Source organism: Phalacrocorax aristotelis, chromosome 1, assembly GCF_949628215.1.
Source record: "Phalacrocorax aristotelis chromosome 1, bGulAri2.1, whole genome shotgun sequence".
NCBI lineage: Eukaryota > Metazoa > Chordata > Aves > Suliformes > Phalacrocoracidae > Phalacrocorax > Phalacrocorax aristotelis.
The window spans coordinates 94,258,664-94,276,271 of NC_134276.1; the positions used below are offsets into that span (position 1 = coordinate 94,258,664).

At 43.7% G+C, this 17,608-nt stretch overlaps 1 protein-coding gene across 1 annotated transcript; it reads right to left on the minus strand.

Annotated features, from left to right (window-relative positions):
- Positions 1-8,847: 8,847 nt before the first annotated feature.
- DYNLT3 (dynein light chain Tctex-type 3) lies at positions 8,848-16,161 on the minus strand. Its single transcript, XM_075097986.1, has 5 exons — positions 16,047-16,161; positions 14,703-14,744; positions 12,403-12,526; positions 11,336-11,413; positions 8,848-10,329 (listed from the first exon to the last, which is right to left on the minus strand). The coding sequence occupies exons 1-5, from the start codon at positions 16,074-16,076 to the stop codon at positions 10,253-10,255; spliced, it is 351 nt and encodes a 116-aa protein (XP_074954087.1). The 5' UTR covers positions 16,077-16,161; the 3' UTR covers positions 8,848-10,252.
- Positions 16,162-17,608: the final 1,447 nt, after the last annotated feature.

Below are 17,608 nucleotides of genomic sequence, written 5' to 3' on the forward strand. Positions count from 1 at the left end.
ATTCTTTTATGAAGGAAATTTATGAGCTACTCTGTTCTAGTATTTCAGTATGGGTAGGTCAAATTATGTACTTTTATCCTGTAAAACATACATTCATTTGAGCCTACATTTCATTCGTATTGCTCAGAAATGCGGGAAATGGCCAAAGAACTCACTTCCCCCCAAACACCCACCCACCCTGCTTAGCATTATCGTCAAGGGAGGGAGGGAGGGAAAGGCCAGCCAGGGGTGAGTCAGAGCATCCCTCTCCCTTGGAAATTATGCTTTATAATTCTGGAAACAGTTTACAAAGCAAAGTGGCTTGCAAATAACTCTTTAGTTCATATGGTTTTGTACTTGTAGGTCAACTGGTGTTAAGACCAGAAAATATGCAAATACTGTTCACCATGAGTTTTACAGCGTTCGGGACAAATGGATTGCAGAGACATCTTTGGTCAAGCTACCTTTGAAGTAACGTGTAAATGCTGGTTTTGTCTTTTTACACTCCTGTGAGTTAGACTGGACCATGCAAAAGTCCAGGTCCTGCACTGCGGCTCTGTAAGGTTTCTCTCTGAATGATGGAGAGCACTGAGCAAATTCAGGTGGAATTGTCCTGGGTGCAGAAATGGCATAGGGAAGAACTGGAACAGGGCAACTGCTATTATCTTTTTGCAGTTAACAGCCCAAAATGTAGTTGTCAATAACAGTGTTAATAGCAAGGCAATTTGGCAGAGCAAGAGCCCAGTTTCATACCATGGACTTTCCACCCTTCTAGACCAAAGAGATTTCTACCCTGCAATCCCATGCAGCCAGGGCATAAGCGAATATCCCTGCAGGATGACCCAAGGCTGGGCAAGCTCCCACAAACAGCTAATGAAGGCAGTTGCTGCCGTGGTTTTATCACCCACTCTGCCTTTTTCTCATAATTCTGTTTCATCTGTGACAACCAACGCTAGCTCAAGCCCGTTTTCAAGTGGCAAATTCATACAAGTCCTCTGAGACATGAACATTGCTCAGAGAGCAGCAAGGAAATAATCAGAAAAGACTGACAAACCAACTATGAGAAACACTTTCTAGAGCCAATCCCCTTGAGGAGACAAAAAAAAGAGACCTGTAAACCATCAGCAGCTACCTGCTGCCTCAAAATGATGAAAGTTCCTCTCATCTGTTAACAATTCATTAAATACTTTAATAGGGCTGCAAATGGTTAAGTCAATATGTGGATCATTGTCCATCACTTTTGTCCCTCTCATGTGCATGAATTAAGCACTCAATAGCAAAGACCTAACGCTACAAGCCAAAACAAATAATGATAAAAACAGTAAGGGACAGTAACATGGGTTGCAGAGGACTGCTTACGGAGGACTAACTGATGCTCCGTTACCCAACATTACTTTGCATTCACTTTACAGGAAACCTCTAAAGATTATAGTCTCTGCCACAGTTATTGCTGCAGCTGGAAGCAAGTCCTTTCCCTGCCAGTTCGCTCCCTCTGAGGCAGTCAGCAAAGCCCATGTTGCATAGCTGGGGAATTTTGCCTGAAGTTAGTCATTGCTGTTGGTAATTTAATTAATGCCCCAATGCCTTTATTTGCATGAATCTGCCAGAGGTTCAGCTGGTATCACTATAAAAGCCATCGTAATGAATGAAGTGGCCGTCTGGGGGCTGCAGGTTCATATGCTGCATGCCCTCACATCACTGCCTGGGGCATACCAGTAGCTTTTCCCCAAGCAACCGCTCTGAGTGACAGCTCTCCTCCAGGATAACGGCAGTGATACGAGTGTTGGTCTGAGCTTTGCATTACAGGGCCAATACATTAGTATATTTAGAGCATTTACCAGCATTCCTTGTTGTTAGCCTGCAAGAAGACAATATCCTTTTGAAGAAGCCCTTTATGCACTGGCTCTTTCTCTGTAGGAATTTGTACACCCTAAATCCTTCCAGGGTCATGGGGTGGTCAACTACAAGTTATCAGGATACAGGTATCAGTGAAAGATTAGAGACAGGATCTCTGTAGCAACATTTGGGGAGGGGATCTCAAGGCCAAGAGAAAGGGAACAGTAGTAATCAGGGAGGGGGATTATGACAGCCACTATATGAGTCTTGGCTTGTGAGGCTGGCCAGGAAAACCAGCATTCCCCCAACAGTTACTTAATGCAAACAGTTACTTAATTAATGCAAAAATATCTGCATTTCTCAGAGCTAGTCAGGGGGTGACAGATACAGACAACTTACTATTAGGAAAATTTAACAGGTATACCTACATTTCTGTAAGCAACAGAAACTAGTCCCAAAATCAAGAAAATTATGAAAGTCCTTATGTTACTTTCAAGTCATTTGCAAAGACTAAGCTGTAACCCCTTAAGATGGCCACTTCTCCTTTAGAAGTAACAGATGTTCCCTCCTTATTTAGCTAATATCCACTTTAGCCACTTAATTTGTTTAAAGATACTGGCCCTTCCCTTCTGCCCCTACCAATGGATGAAAACACTGTTCTTCGCCAGCTAATGGGGACAGCTTTTGCATTTTGTAACCACACAAGGAGCTGTATCCACAGAGAAAATATTGCCAGAGCAAGCTAGCAAACTGCTGCCTTACGTGCCAAGTAGGTATTTACTCCTGCCAAGGAAAGTGTCAGCGGGAAAGGTTGCCCAGGACAGGCCTGTGTATATGTTGTAAGTGCCACACAAGCTGTAAAGGGAACCTCTCACCTTGTTCGTCTTGTTCTCCACCTAACTCAAGAATATTCTCATCTTTTAAAGAAAATATTCAAAACAATTTCTTGCTAATATAAGTACCAGCCCTTCTTGCTTTCCTTCTTTTATTGAGAAAGTATTTTATACAATTGTCAGTGCTTCCATTTTAATCTTAAACCTTCTTCTGTCTGACTTTGAACTCAGTGCAACACTCAAAATGCTATGACTAATGTTTCTAAGTAGGCAGATCCCTAATCTTCTGTTGTTGTACTTGACCTATCAGTCAGCATCAACATGCTCAGCCATGATCTTCCTCAGAGATCTTAATCTCCATCTTGATCTTGAGGCAACTGTTGGACTCGAATTCCTCTCTAGGACCCCTGGTTTTGGGTGGTTAATGTTGCTTCTTGGTGTTCCTAGGACTGCCTGAATCCATCCATCCATCCATCCTGTCCTCACTTTGCAGTCAAACTGAACAGCTTTCAGACAGTAGCTGGGCTTTTATGTTTGAGGAACACCCAGCGTAGCGGGCCATTATTCCCAACCTAGTGCTTCTAGTTGATCCAGGGATAACATCATTAAAATAACACCACCACTACTACCACTATTATTATGGTGAACCAGGATCACATATTGCCACTGCTACTGTTTGAGCAATTCTTAAACTAGGTTTCCAAGCTAGGTTTATTTGTTTAATCTGTTTTCCTAAAGAAATTAGATAGGAGCTGAGGGAAGGAACAGATATTGAAAAAGGGGGAGATGGAAACCAGGTTTCATAAACTCAGCTGCATTTCTAGGTTGGTCCTATGATCTGGAGTTTTCCTATCATTTAAATCACCAACCTATGTGGAAAAAAAATAAATAAATCTGGAGATCTGCATTTTTTCTTAACTTTCTGTTTCAGCTGATGGTGTTTTTCCCGCCCCTTCACACTGCCTCTCTTCTTTGCTTTTTTCCATTTCACATTTAGCTTAAAAAAGAGAAAACATCATGCAAATTTTTAGGAGACTATACAACCCCTTGACCAGCTTCAGCGGGTGAATGAAGGAGGTTGGCAATATATAACACCAATTCTATTTTTAATTCCCCAACATCTGTTCAGTATCAATAGATGCTACTACTGTTGTGGTCTGATATATGAAAGGCAGTCCCATGTCTCTTCTCAAGAGAAAGTATTTTTAATAGTAGCAACACTGAAATTAAAAGTATGTCATATATGCAGTTAAGCATGTGTACCAAAAGCTTACTATTCCAAGGCCCAACAGCTAATATAAAAATAGGCAAAGTCAGAAGACGGGTGGGTGATTGTAACATACACGACTCACAGCTGCTGCTGCTGCCGTAACTCCTGAATTCCCGGTGGGGAAGTAAGAAGAGCGCCGGTGGGGCATCTGCCGGCTAGCAATGACAGACAGTTTGCAATCTCATGTTTCCTGGAGGCTACGACAATTGCACAGAAAACATATGTTTCAAGAGGAATGGCATAACCATATCTCCCCCATGCTGTTTTGTAAGAAAGTCACGGTTACATGTCATTACTATTAGTTTTTAAGACTACAGTCGGGGCATTTCCACCTCGGCCGTTTCCAGTGCCAGTGACTGGGCTCAGCTGCTCTCCCACCACCTCTCCTTTTCCCATCCCTCTTGCCCAGGCTGGCACTGAGCTCAGGCCTCAGAGGGTCACCCCTCTGGCCACAGCCAGAGCCCTTGACTGCCAACGAGTCAGAGGAGCACCGGGCTTTCCTAACCCAAGCCCAGCCCAGCCAGACCGCGCTCTTCCTCCTCCACCACGGGGGTGTCCGGAGGCCTACGAGGGCCGTGGCTGCCTGCCTCCCTTGTGGGAGCATCGCACTCAAGCACTTGCAAAACCCTGAATTCCTGCAGCTGGGATGGCTGCACCTGCCTCGGAATCCGTAGGTACAGGCGGCCAGCCTCTCCTCAAGCTCGACCGCTCAGTATTTACTGCCGGGAAGCTGCCGTAACTGGGAAATCGGTATGGGACGGCAGCTTAGGGCAAGCACCCAAGGTCCAGGGCAGGCACGTCCAGCCTCAGCTAAAGCCCGACTTGCCAAAACTATCGCCTGCATTAGCAAAGTTAAAGGCAGCACAAGCACTTGCTATGATGTCCCCCCCCAGCGGCAGCAGAACTGCATGTTCAGAGAGGTGTGTTGCTTCATGTGGAGCAATTCATGCAGCCCACACTGGAAATCTCCTACCCAAATAAAGTAAAAATTTTGAGGGGAAAAAAAACCCAAACAATGAGGAAAAGGCATAAGTTTGCTTAAGCTGTCAGAGCAATGGTACAAAGAGCTGAGCTTGGAAGATTTCAGCACTGATCCCTAAGCCTCAGCTGATCCAGATCTAAACCTTAAATTAAAATTACTCAGTTTCTTCCCTTCCAAAGCCAGCTTTTGCAAAGTTGTTCCCCACAAACAATCGTTTCATCATTCAGGGGTCCTATAATGACTGCCATGAACCAGGCAACTACGATTTGTTCACAAATTAGCAGACCATCTAGCTACAGCTGTGATCACAGTTTGTTTCAGATTAATTTTGCAAAGTTTTCCACTCAGGCAGGAACACTATATGGCAATTACAGCACTGATCTGTGAGGTCCTTACGTATTTTTGAAGACATTTCAAACTAACAAATGCCATCACTCAAAACCCTGCAATAGGTTCTTATGTGATTTGGTCAGACCAGTTTCAACAGCCATTGTAGAAGCCCACACAGAAAACAAGTTATTGCCCGAGATTGGATAAAGTAGTGACTGCCTCGAGCGGAGTGCTGTGGGTACCAATAAAAACAGTCATAACCTTGCTGTTACCTAGCCCCCTCACTTCTGCTGGCTAATATCTAAATGCTAAATTGTATTATCTCTGGGCCAGCTATTTGCTTGCACAAATGCTGATGGAGCCCTCGCTTTGATACCTAGTCATTGCTGAAGTGGAAATAAGCAACAAGAGATTATATTCTAAATGAACAGAATTATCTATGTATGACTCAAAACTGTGAGGGAAGTGGATAAATAGAAGGTATGAACATACCTATAAATATATGTATAATATATGTGTGTGTCACAGGTTATATAAAGAAAGATCACCCTTGTTTTTGTCAAACAAGGACTTCATCTAATTCATCCCTCTCTCCCCCAACCTCTAATTTTACCCAGGTGGTCATGAACAAGCACTGAATAAAGGCTGCCTCAAAAAGTTCAGGTAACTCTAAAAAAACAGATAGCAGAGAATGTTTAATTTCGTCCTAAGGTGTTTACAGCTATGAAAGGGGTTTTTGAAGATACGATGTTTCTGAGTTAGGAGGTGCTGTTCAGATGTTATTCTAATGATATCCAATATAGGCCTATGAGAACCTGCCTTCTAGAAAGGCGTTCGAGTTTCTTGCAGTTGAGCCAGCTAGTCCATCTCACCACCTTCTCCTGTGGATGGGGGATTTTAACAGCTTTAATTCTGAACTCTTTGTGGTATCTACACTGTGAAGCTACAAAAGCTTGGATTACAAACTCTGGAATTAACTTAGAGATAGGGTAAAATCATCCATTTAAAATGGTTATGCCACTACAAAATTTGCCTGTCTCCCTTCCTTCATGCACTTGTGCTAGGTGGCCCAGGTAGCTTCTCTGCATGAGAGAGTAACAGTAAGCACCTGCCACAAACCATAACGGCCGGCGGGGTGTGTTTCTGTAACCCTGATTCTCCTTTTCAAGTCATCTTAAGTCAGGTGCCGGGATGGGAGTTACAGGGGTGTTTGTAGCTGTAACTCTGGTGCTACCTTGTTCCTTTTTAGAAAACTTTTACGTAACAAAGAAACCGGCTGTCACAGTATGTTTCCTATGTTTAAGAACAGATGCTTGCCGGAATATATGAGCTAAAACTTTGATAAAACTGATAAATATAAAAAATTCCATAGTGATTTATACTCATCAGAGTAGAAAAACCTCCCTTGATGGGCACGTGGTGTCTGGCTGCAGCCTTCTTTCCATTGCGGGGGAAGAGAGAGCCCTTACCAGGCACAGACCCAACGGGCTAGAGCAGCTCGTGCACAATGCAACATCAACGCGAGCGCGTAGATGTTGGAGCCACTTTGCAACTGGGTTTATTACCGCTTTTACAGAACACAACATCCGAGCTAAGGTACTCCCCGAGAGACCGGTGCTGGCTTCGAGCTGGGAACATCGGCAGACACGCACGCAGAACTTCCCGGCTCAGGATATTCTGATGGGGGGTTCGGTCTGGCTCTGTGCACGTGTGACCCCGTGACTGTGCTAAAAAATCCCTCTCCAAATTAAATGGGAACAAAATGACCTGGCCAGATTGTACAGGAGGCAGCAACGTGCATCCCAATAATCAGGTAAGAATTGTTCATTACAGGATCTGCTGCCTGTATTAGAACAAAACCCTATTTTCTCTATATGGTAGCTACTGTACTAATGCTTATAGGCTACCAGTAGGCAATATTCTCTTTTTTACAGTGTATTTAGAACATCAGTGCTCTGACATTGATGTCTAACTCTGAATAGGCTAGCCACAAGCTGGGATTTCAGTGGCTTCTGTGAAGTGCTTTAGCTTGCATGAATCTAAATTGAACATACCTAGATTTCCTTCATCAAGTTGAATATAATGGGAAGACAATCATCAGAAAGGTGACAGTTACTGACGGACATCTGGCAGGCAATGAAAAGGAAAGTAATGAATCTGCTCCCTTACTTGCCCTTTCACACTTTTCCATTTAGGTAATAAAATTTTTACACACCTCTTTGTACGGGAGGAATAAGAGGTGTCTTTTGTCATGAAATCATATGTAGGAACATACAGCTCCATATGCATAGGCTATGCCTTAATGCAAACACTTCCGTCCTGTTAATAAGACTCTCCTTGTTAATGATGCCTCAGTCCCTGATTGTAACAACTAAGACAACCTTACATTGATGGAAAACACCACTGAAACGTTCTGCGTTCTCATATTCTGCAATCCATAGTTTCATCCTTGAAAAGAAACTACTTGGAAAAGCAAGAGGTGGCGTTCAGCATCTGTTTTGAGTTATATTGTATCGCAGTAGCTGTTTGTACCCACAGAGGACAGGAATGGAAAGATGGGAAAGACGTTAAATTCACTGGGATACTAAGTGGAATCAAAATATTTTTCCCGGTGTTTCATAATAATCTTTCTGGAGCAACAAAAACTTTGATTTGCACAAACGGTTAGAGGAAGAGGTCAGAGCAGAGAAGAGGTGTGAGAAATTAGGCCACATCTGGGAACTCGCCTTTGACAAGGTCTTGCCTCTAAAGCACACGCACAGCTGTAATAAATTTCCCACATTCTCACTATTGTATACAAGTGAAGGAAAGCAAGAGAAATGCTGTTCTCAGTTCCTGCTTATATTGATCAAGAACACATGAGGCAAAAATACAACTAAGGCAAACCTTTATTTTTTTTGGTAGAAAGAAAAATGAAGCAGTATTTTCTGGGCTTCTTCTGCAGCAGAACCTTTACCAAGCCCCATTAAACTGGCAGCCTTACTCAGGTTGCCAGTTAAGCAACCTGTTTCCAGGTTAAGCAAAAATACCAAATGAGGTTACAAATGGCTATTTGGAACATTTCTTCTGACCACGACACCTGAATGCCCAGTAAAGGGGGATTAACAGCCACCACTATTTTTCATCTCCCACTTCTTATGCTCTATTGGTTGTACCAATCCTTTTTCCAGTCACTACCCCTCTTACTTTTTCACTTTACACAACCTGAAACATCAGTGAAACTACTGCATTTTTGTCAGTTTCACAGCTCAGCTCTTGGATGCTGGCACCTCGTTTAGAAATTGCTGTCCTAACCCAAATAATGTTAAATTATTATATGTTTGAAGGCCAGTACAACACACGCATACATCTTTACGCTACACTTGCCTGTTAGGCAAGTGCAATATTACAGTATTAATTTTACTTGCACTTAGGTAAAAGCGGAACTCTATTTGTCTGCAAAGCAAGATATTTTGAATGGTATTGTGAATTACACGTACACACGTTCCTCCTGTAGTCTCATAATAGCTATACATATACACAGTGTAAGCAATTAAATGGTTTTTAGCTTGTTCTTTGACAGGACACTTGCTACATACCCTAATAGTCAGTTATCTGAAAAAAAAACCAAACAAAACTGCGTAATAGTGCTTTAATATTCATTTGTTAAAATCCAAAACAGCCTTACGGTAGCTGTTAGGTAGTTACCAGTCTCTTCCAAAGACATGCAGTAATAAAGAAAACACTCTATCCTTAAGCAGCATCTGAGAAAACAACTTAATGTAGCTGCCACTTAGTGGCAGCAATCATTTAGGCATTTTTGGTATTGACAAATCCCTTTATCATATAATTTGTGCATTAATCAACAAAAACACAGGCCCCAACCCAGCAAATACTTGCATGTGTGCAAATGCTTTTCTCCCATGTGGAATATTTCAAGTTAAGACTCATCAGATGAGCAAAGTTAAGAACTTGCATAAATCTTTACAGGAGGGGAATTCTTAGTGCTTAAAGCTTAACTGTATTATTTCATAGGACTGAGATCCAATTCTAGACTTGGAGAATTTAGGAAACGCTCCTCTAAAGATCAGATATGTCGCTTTAAGATAAATGCTTTCAAAGCTAACAAGAGCCTCTAGAAATGTGTGTGCCTTCCCTCCAAACACTTTAATCTTACTTGGGAGTAATGTGGGTCCAGTCTTATTTCCCTAGCTCCTGGCTACTGCATGAGGAATCAATAAAGTGCTTGTCACAAATTCTGCTGTCGTGGAATAAACTAAAATTTAAGTACCTTCACGGTTTTCAGATTTGTAAACTCTTAAATTAAGGGCTGGTGTCTGATCCCCAGCATGTTTCCCTGAATCGTTAACAAATATTATGCTCTCCACTCTGAAGATAAGTTAGAATTCTGCTAGGACTAGATAGATTTCATCTTTGCCCCAGTGAAGTCATCCTCTGCCTCCAGGGGGAAAGCTTAACTGGATTTGATTTCAATGTAAATGTTCGTGCTTGACCGAAATGCGATGCTCATGCAATTTCACAAGCACCAGCATTCGATGTGACAGTTAGCTTTGTTTAATCAAACATGAAGCACCAGTACTGTTTACACTATATCCACTCTGAATTGCGTTCATAATTTGTTCCCAAATGCACCATAATCCTGAGAGGTCTTGCTTGCTCTTTGACCCTTGCTTTGATTTGAAGTGTTTGCTCCTCTTGAACAAAGTATCTTTGATATTAGCTTTGATATAAATTGTACGGATCTTTGTATCTTTGTGGTATCTTCTCACTAATATGCTTCTGAATATTTAAATTACTAAAACTTTCTCTTTAGATAGATACTTATATATATTTTAAATTTTTTGCTAGCTTTCAGATAATTAATCTATGAGAACTGGCTTAGACTGTATGCCGTCTGTAGAGAACTTCTGTATGCTCCTCATACAAAAACAAATAATGGTTTGGAATATTTAGCCATGTGTTTGGATGCATTTTTTTTCTTTTTAAAGGCTTCGGTGTTGCTTATATGTATCTTCCAGTCAGCTACAGGATAATAGCAACAGCAAACACATTGACAATGCAGTTCATTGTTCGGTTTTCCCATCTCACTGTGCAGGTTCCTAGAAGAGATCATTACAAAATAAAAATAGAATTCCAGTGTCTTTACTACATTCACTTTATCGCAGTATAAATTATGTCAAATTAGTATGAATAATTCAGCTGTGATTTAAGGTAAGTACTATCCTTGTAGGCTTAAGACAATTTCCAGGAAAGCACAATTTCAGTACCTCTCTTTAAAAGCTGGACTTGCAAAAATCCTTGAAAAATCTCATACCGAAATTGGTGAGATAATCAGATAAGAAATCAGAAAAAAGACTGGATCAAATACATTCTGCTGCACTTTCTGCAATTTTTCCTCTTCTGTTGTATCAATGTGCCAATGCCTTACAAGCCAAGGAAGCATGAAGATTAAACTGTACTTGCTTACTTAACTTCACTTGATGTTTTGGGGTTTTTTTTCAACCTTGGTTGACCTTCCAATGCCATCTCTATTTTAAAGTTAAATTTTGGTGCCCTCTTCTAAAAAGGCCTTTCTGAGGCTGTGACGGACGTAACACTATTTTAATCTTGTTTCCCCATGATACTCTGAACCTGGGAAAAAATGCGTTTAGAAGCAATAAAACACATCCAACGCCTGGCTGATAGTTAAGCAAATGAAACACATACTGTTAGTTGAAGTATTTCTATTTTTTACCAAGTTCCATTCTCCTCCAAAGTAGCCCTGTCCCCTTACATCAGACAGGCAGATATGTTTAGGACTAACCGCCTGCATTTATTGTGAGCATTGTTTTACTGCCTCTTCAGCTGATCTATGTTTACTGATTAGGATTAAATGTTTTGACTCTTGTTTCAGAATGAGGGCATTTCTACTCCTGCTCCTCATAATTTACAAAGCAATTGCTCTTAATGCAGGCACTGACTGCTAACAAAATATTTCTGGTGGAATTGTAAACAAGTGTCTAATCCTGGAAGCTACTGCTTCTACAATCACTCTTGAAAATGCTCAGCCTAACTATTACAACATTTCTTTTACTACAAATTTTCAATTTGACTGAGGGAACTTACCATCGGTTGTGGTATCCCAGAAGCACGAGCTTGCTGTGTGAAGACCAGCTCCACTCCTCTGCATCACTGCACAGGTTACTGCAAGATACAGTCACAAAAATCAAGGAATTCGTTATTAAAGCAGAAGAGGTGAATCATTCAGTACTTCTGAACTCAAGCCTGCATTGTTTTCAAACGGCTAGCAGGCAGCACTCAGCGAAGTCAAAACCCTTTTTGACCACCCCCTCGCCCGCAGTGTTTTCCTCACGACTTGGTATTAATTTTGTGACTATTTTTATTCACATAAAGACAACGGCCTTAGCAAAATGCTTGCCAATAGGATTATGGGGTTTATCTTTTAAACTACTTAGATATGGCTTGTGTCATGTGCACCTCGGAATGGGATTGCAGAGGCTGTCCTCACAGGTACAGCAGAAGTCACACTTGATGAGAGTTGTTTCCCAGAAGTACTGGTTGACTGCTCTCTGAAACCACACTCTAGTAACACGCAGCACTTCTAGACTGACCTGTGGTGGTCATAAAACCAGCAACAATCTGAATCCAAGGCTTTCAAAACAGAACAGCATGCAAACACTTGCTATTACATCAACACTCCACATAAGGACCAAAGTGGGTTAAAACTTCTACTTACTTCCATTTCCCCTCCACAGATATGCACAGAAATATAACGGAACATGACTTCACCTAGGACTAAAGTCTTTCCAATGTCTGTATTTATAGGAAGCTTAATCCTACTGAAAATTTTATTTAAGAGAAACAAAATCTATTTTCTAAACTGATACAAAAAAACCTGATATAATAGTTTTGGGTTGCTTAACAGTCAGGAAAGACTGTGTAACATGTCATCTGCTGTGCTAAGTGTTGCTAGCATGCTTAGCCTGAGTGAAACTGCCATGGTTTTACTGCAGGCATTACTAAAAATCTGTGTAACAGAAGAGTTCAAGTATCTGCTCTGCTTTGTTTACAGTTTAAAACTTTCTACGGAATACAACACTGCATTCAAATGAACCTTTCAGCAATTATTTAATTTGACTGTATGCGGTAAAAGTACGACTGCTTGTACTTACCGATGTACTTATATGTTTTTCCGAGTTTTACCAGATGTGTCAGTGACTGTTCTACTATAGCAGCAGTCCACTGGTTGACTTTGTTGTGATTATAATCCGCCTTGCCTAGAACACTTTCTATGCACTAAAACAGAGAAAAATAACATAGTTACAGTAAATGTAATTCAAAATGTAGAGGTTTAAAATGTCTCGCATAATCTGAGGAATTTTATCTGGCCATTGGATTACTTTAAATCACTTGAATTCATCAGGTATCAGTTGCTGAACGGGAAGTAAAATGAGCCTTCTTGGAAACTTATTTTTAGTTCATATTGACCACATTATTACATGGAGAAAAATGAGTCTTTGACTGAGCAGTTCTTGTAGGAAAGACCTTAGCCATATGGTTTAAGTACCAAGTTAAGTGAATGGATCTATTTACCAGTGAAGATACTAACACTGTTCCTAACAACTGCCTACTCCAGCTTGGCTTTCAGAAGCTACTGTAATAGAAATGGTACTACTCAAATCAACAATGTCAGCTTGCGCTGGCCAACCTTTCAGGGTCTGCTAGCAATACACCAAAACCTGCAGAGCTAGAGCAACAATAGTGAAATGCATACGCCAACTTAACAGATGAGGAAGGTATGAGTGAGATATACTCAAGGGTCACATCTTGCAGCACAGTAAGTATCTGAACTGCTTGAAAACTGAATGTTCTCCCACAGCTACAGATCAGCCATCCATTGCTTAAACTTAAAATGGTTGAACAGAACCATGAGTTGAACAGAACCAGAATGGCACAAATTGAAACACAGGAAGTTCCAGCTCAATGTGAGAAAAAACTTCTTTCCTGTGAGGGTGGCAGAGCAGTGGAACAGGCTGCCCAGGGAGGTTGTGGAGTCTCCTTCTCTGGAGACATTCAAAACGCACCTGGATGCGTTCCTGTGCCCCCTGCTCTGGGTGTGCCTGCTCAAGCAGGGGGTTGGACAAGATGATCTCCAGAGGTCCCTTCCAACCCCTGCCATTCTGTGATTCTGTGAACAGAAAGCCTTTCCTCTAACTGTAACTCTTAAACAGCATTCTCTACTCCCAGTAAATTCTGAATTATGTACTGATGGATGCTTCTTAAAATTGAGAAATTTGGTAAAGAAATGCACACCTGGAAAAGATAAGTAAAATAAAACCATGTCCTCCTCTGATTCAGTCAGATGAATCCCATGCACTAACCACCCACTAACAGGCTGTGTAAGAGACTTGTGCCCCAGATCTTAAAAAGCCCAGTTAGTTCTGATCACAGTGCATAAAGCTGGGCAGAGGACTCAATGGAAACAAACATTCTCAAAACAGAAGAGAAGACAGATGAGGGACAACAAGCTCCCCTCGGGGATTTTGGTCTTTCCAGAAATGTACCCGGTGCTAGAACTCCTCAGCTCTGGTTAAGCTTTCAATCAGAGGCAGAAACACTTGGCTTTACTCCCAGAGCCTGGTGTGAAACTAAAGAGACTCCGTCATACTGTATTTGGCCTTTCAAGGCAGGAACAGTTACATAAAAGGTTGAACTGTCGTTTATCTGACACCCAAGAGCTTGCTGTCATGTACTGGAGCAGCTCTAAAAGTCCAGCCCTTTCCCTTCCAGACAGGGCAGGTGGGAAAGGACTGCAGAGCCCCTCTGGGAATTCCTTTCTCAGAAAGGTATTTCCCTCCAAAACCTGACAGCATCTGTACACCACAGGTTCTTCATTAATCACTTTCCAGTTACTAGATATTGAATTTAGACCATCAGGCTACTCACTTTCAGCCTGCCCTCTTCATGTAAAAATTGTATTTCAAAAGCATCGCTAGAATAATGGGATCATGTAGCACAACCTCCAGCTCAAGCCAAGGCTAACTTCCAGGTTTGATAACGCTGCTCAAGGTCTTGTCCAGTAAAGTTTTAAAAATCTCTAACGATGGAGACTCCATGAGCTCTCCCTGCAACCCCTGTAATGATTAACTACTCTCTAGCTGGATAAAGGGGAAAAAAAAAATTGGAGTGAATTTCTTTTGCAACTTGTGACTGCTGCCCCTCATCTTTCCACTGTAATGCGAATTCTGGCTCCCTCTTTTCTCATCTACCTTCTCCTCTTTAGGTACCTGAAGACAACAATTAGATGAAACTTAAAGCAGCTCCAAATGAAACTCGGTCTTTATTTGATATAACTAAGAGTTTCATATAAGTCTGAATTTATCTGGGATCATCAATGAAAGTAACTGCTATCACTATAGTGTAAGGCAAGGTAAAGATTTTATTTGAAATACAGTTGTTAGCTAAAACCTACCTCCTTAACTATGTTGTGGGCTTCATCAGCATTGAAGATCATCTGTAATAAAAATTAATTATTATTTCTAATAGAAAAGTAAACAAAAGATGCAGTTTTACTAAGTAACACGTAATGATCAGGCCCCGTGTCTGGTTACTTGCATTGTGTCATCTGTTAGTATAATTCTAAAATCTTACTTTTTTCCCCAGCACCATATATACATAATTTAGTATTGTTTTGCTAGTCACATTTCAGCAGGTCCAAAAAGCTCGGGCCTCAGTGAGCTTGGAAACAGGTTCAATTTACACTTTCTGTAATGATTAAATTCTACCACTTGCCTATGCTTGTCATGGGAATATTCTCCAACACAAGAAGTTAAATGGCAAACCTTTTCCTCTGGGTTTTAACCCTGTTTTTCACTGGAGTCACAGATTTACTAACCTGTGGGTGATATCTTGCTCCCAAAAGGGTAATACAAGGTTTTGCAACCCTCATATCAAGAAGATGGGTTTTTGTAGTCATTAACTTACCCAAGTAACTTTCTCAAGTGCAGAAAAAGCTTGCAAGTTTTAATGCCTCCTAGTTTCTGCTCATTCCCACCTGTCAGCGTTTAGCTTGGCTTCCAAAGGAAACAAAGGACATGCCAATGTGCAATCAGCCTCTTCGCATCCATCAATTTCGAACACTTGGGCATAGACAAAAACCTCAAGGACAATAACGTTTCTACGGGGTTTTTTTTTGTGGTTTTTTGTTTTGTTTTTTAACGAAACCTGGTGGCTAGAGACCCGAAGTAAGGCCCTTGGGGGAGGGAAGGGCTCCTCAGCAATGGCTGGCAGGGACCAGCCGCGCAGCGCAGCCCGGGCCCAGCACTCGCTGTTGGTTTTGCTTCCAGGGGCGACACAGGAAAATGGCCGCAGACCGGCAGCGCCAGGGCGGGCGGCAGCACCCCCGAGCACCGCTCCCACTTCCCGTCGAGGAACCTTCTGGCTCCCAGGACCGGCACAGGCTACCCGAGGCCCCGGGCAGGGCCAAGGCCCCCGCCCGCACCAGGGACGCCCGCTCCGCCCCGAGGCGGGCCGCCGGCTGCTGCAGCCGCCCCGGGCACGGCGGGGCGGGGGGGGGACGGGACCCCCCGAAGCGTCAAGCAGCCAGGGGCCGCCGCGCACAGCCCACCTGTACAACCCCAACCTCCAGCCTGCCCGCCCCGGCCGGGGCAGGGACAGCGGCCCCGGCAGGGCTGCCCGCCCCTCGGCCGGCTCCCTCCGGCGCGGCGGCGGCAGCGCAGGGCCCGGGATGACGGGCTGGCTCTCGGAGGGCCCCGCAGCACCCCCCCCTCCCCCGTCGGAGGGCAGCGGCCCCTACCTCGTCGTTGTGGGGGTGAAACTCCTCCATGGCCCCGGCGCGGGCGGTGGCTGTTCCGGCGGCGGCGAGCCCTGCGCGGCCCCGGCCCCGCCTCTGCCGGGCCGGGCGTGCGGGCGGGGCCTCCTGCGGCAGCGGCCCGCAGGCAGCGGGGAGTGGTCAGCCTCCCGCGCTCTCGCCGAGGGGCCGGCGGGTGCCTGGAGCCGGGCCTGCCGAGCCGGGACGAGCCGAGCGGCTGCTCGCCCGCCCTCAAAACTCAGCCGGGCTGGCAACAACCCACTCCAGGCGCCGGGACCGCTCCGCTGCCGCACGGGGCGGCTGCCGGCTTTCATAGAATGTCCTGAGTTGGAAGGGACCCACACGGATCATCGAGTCCTGCTCCTGTCCCTGCACAGGACGACCCCAAATTCACACCATATCTCTGAGGGCGTTGTCCAAGTGCTTCCTGAATATCGTCATGGTTGGTGCCGTGACTGCCTCCCTGGGGAGCCTGTTCCAGTGCTCCACCACCCTCTGGGGGAAGAACCTTTTCCTAATGTCCAACCTCCACCTCCCCTGGCATCTTCCTGCCATTCCCTTGGGTCCTGTCATCAGTCACCGGAGAGTAGAGATCGGCACCTGCTCCTCCTCCTCCCCTTGTGAGGAAGCTGCAGACTGCGATGAGGTCTCCCCTAGGTCTCCTCCAGACTGAACAAACTAAGTGACTTTAGCCACTCTTCCTACAGTTTCTCCTCTAAACCCTCCTCCAGACACTCTAGTAGCTTTATATCCTTAATGCCCTGTGGCACCCAAAACTGCACACAGCACTCGAGGTGAGGCCACACCAGTGCAGAGCGGAGCAGGACAATCACGTCCCTTGACCAGCTGCGATGCAGGGCTTGATGCACCCCAGGACACGGGTGGCCCTCTTGGCTGCCAGGGCACGCTGTTGGCCCATGTTCAACTTGCTGTCAACAGAACCCCTGATACAAAAATTCGCGGATACTATCCTTCAAAGTCCAAACTTCCCCATAAGAGGAAGCGGAGTGTCCAGAAAGTTCCTGAAATAAAACTCAATAGCAACAAAGTCACTATTAAGCAGGCATCCTTTATTACAGCGCTGGGCAGCACTGGGGATTGATCCACCATGAGTGCTCCAGTGATTCAGTAAACTTCCAAAGATTATATACTATAAAGTCATACATATTAATAAGATTCACGAGGATTCATTAACATATGTAAAAGCTCAAGCTGCATGCATTGTTGTCCTTTTAGTGGTCTTTGGGAGTCCTCCAGTGGTCTCTGATGGTCTTCCTCACCTATCCGCTGGTTGAACTTTGGGTTTCCTTTGCCCATATATAGTCATTGAATTAGCTCCTCGGTCCTTTAGCCCTGGACTGTCACAAGGGCCTGATTTAAACTAGTTCCTCGAGTGCTTATCTCGACACTGATGTCCTGAGTCTCTGTTATCAATGAATTTACAAGCTTATGCACCATCTTTTTAATCCCATCTGGCACCAATTTGCATTCTTCAAATCCCTGAAACTATCTTTGCAAGGGAGGAAACCACAAGAGAACAAGGATGT

What these genes read in the sequence shown, in the direction of transcription:
- DYNLT3 (XM_075097986.1), bottom strand. Translation starts at nt 16,076, where the DNA reads ATGGAGGAGTTTCACCCCCACAACGACGAG. An exon ending in TTCACCCCCACAACGACGAG is followed by an intron (nt 14,745 to 16,046) that starts GTAGGGGCCGCT and finishes TTTTTATTACAG; the next exon opens with ATGATCTTCAATGCTGATGA. An exon ending in CTGGGATACCACAACCGATG is followed by an intron (nt 10,330 to 11,335) that starts GTAAGTTCCCTC and finishes GATCTCTTCTAG; the next exon opens with GAACCTGCACAGTGAGATGG.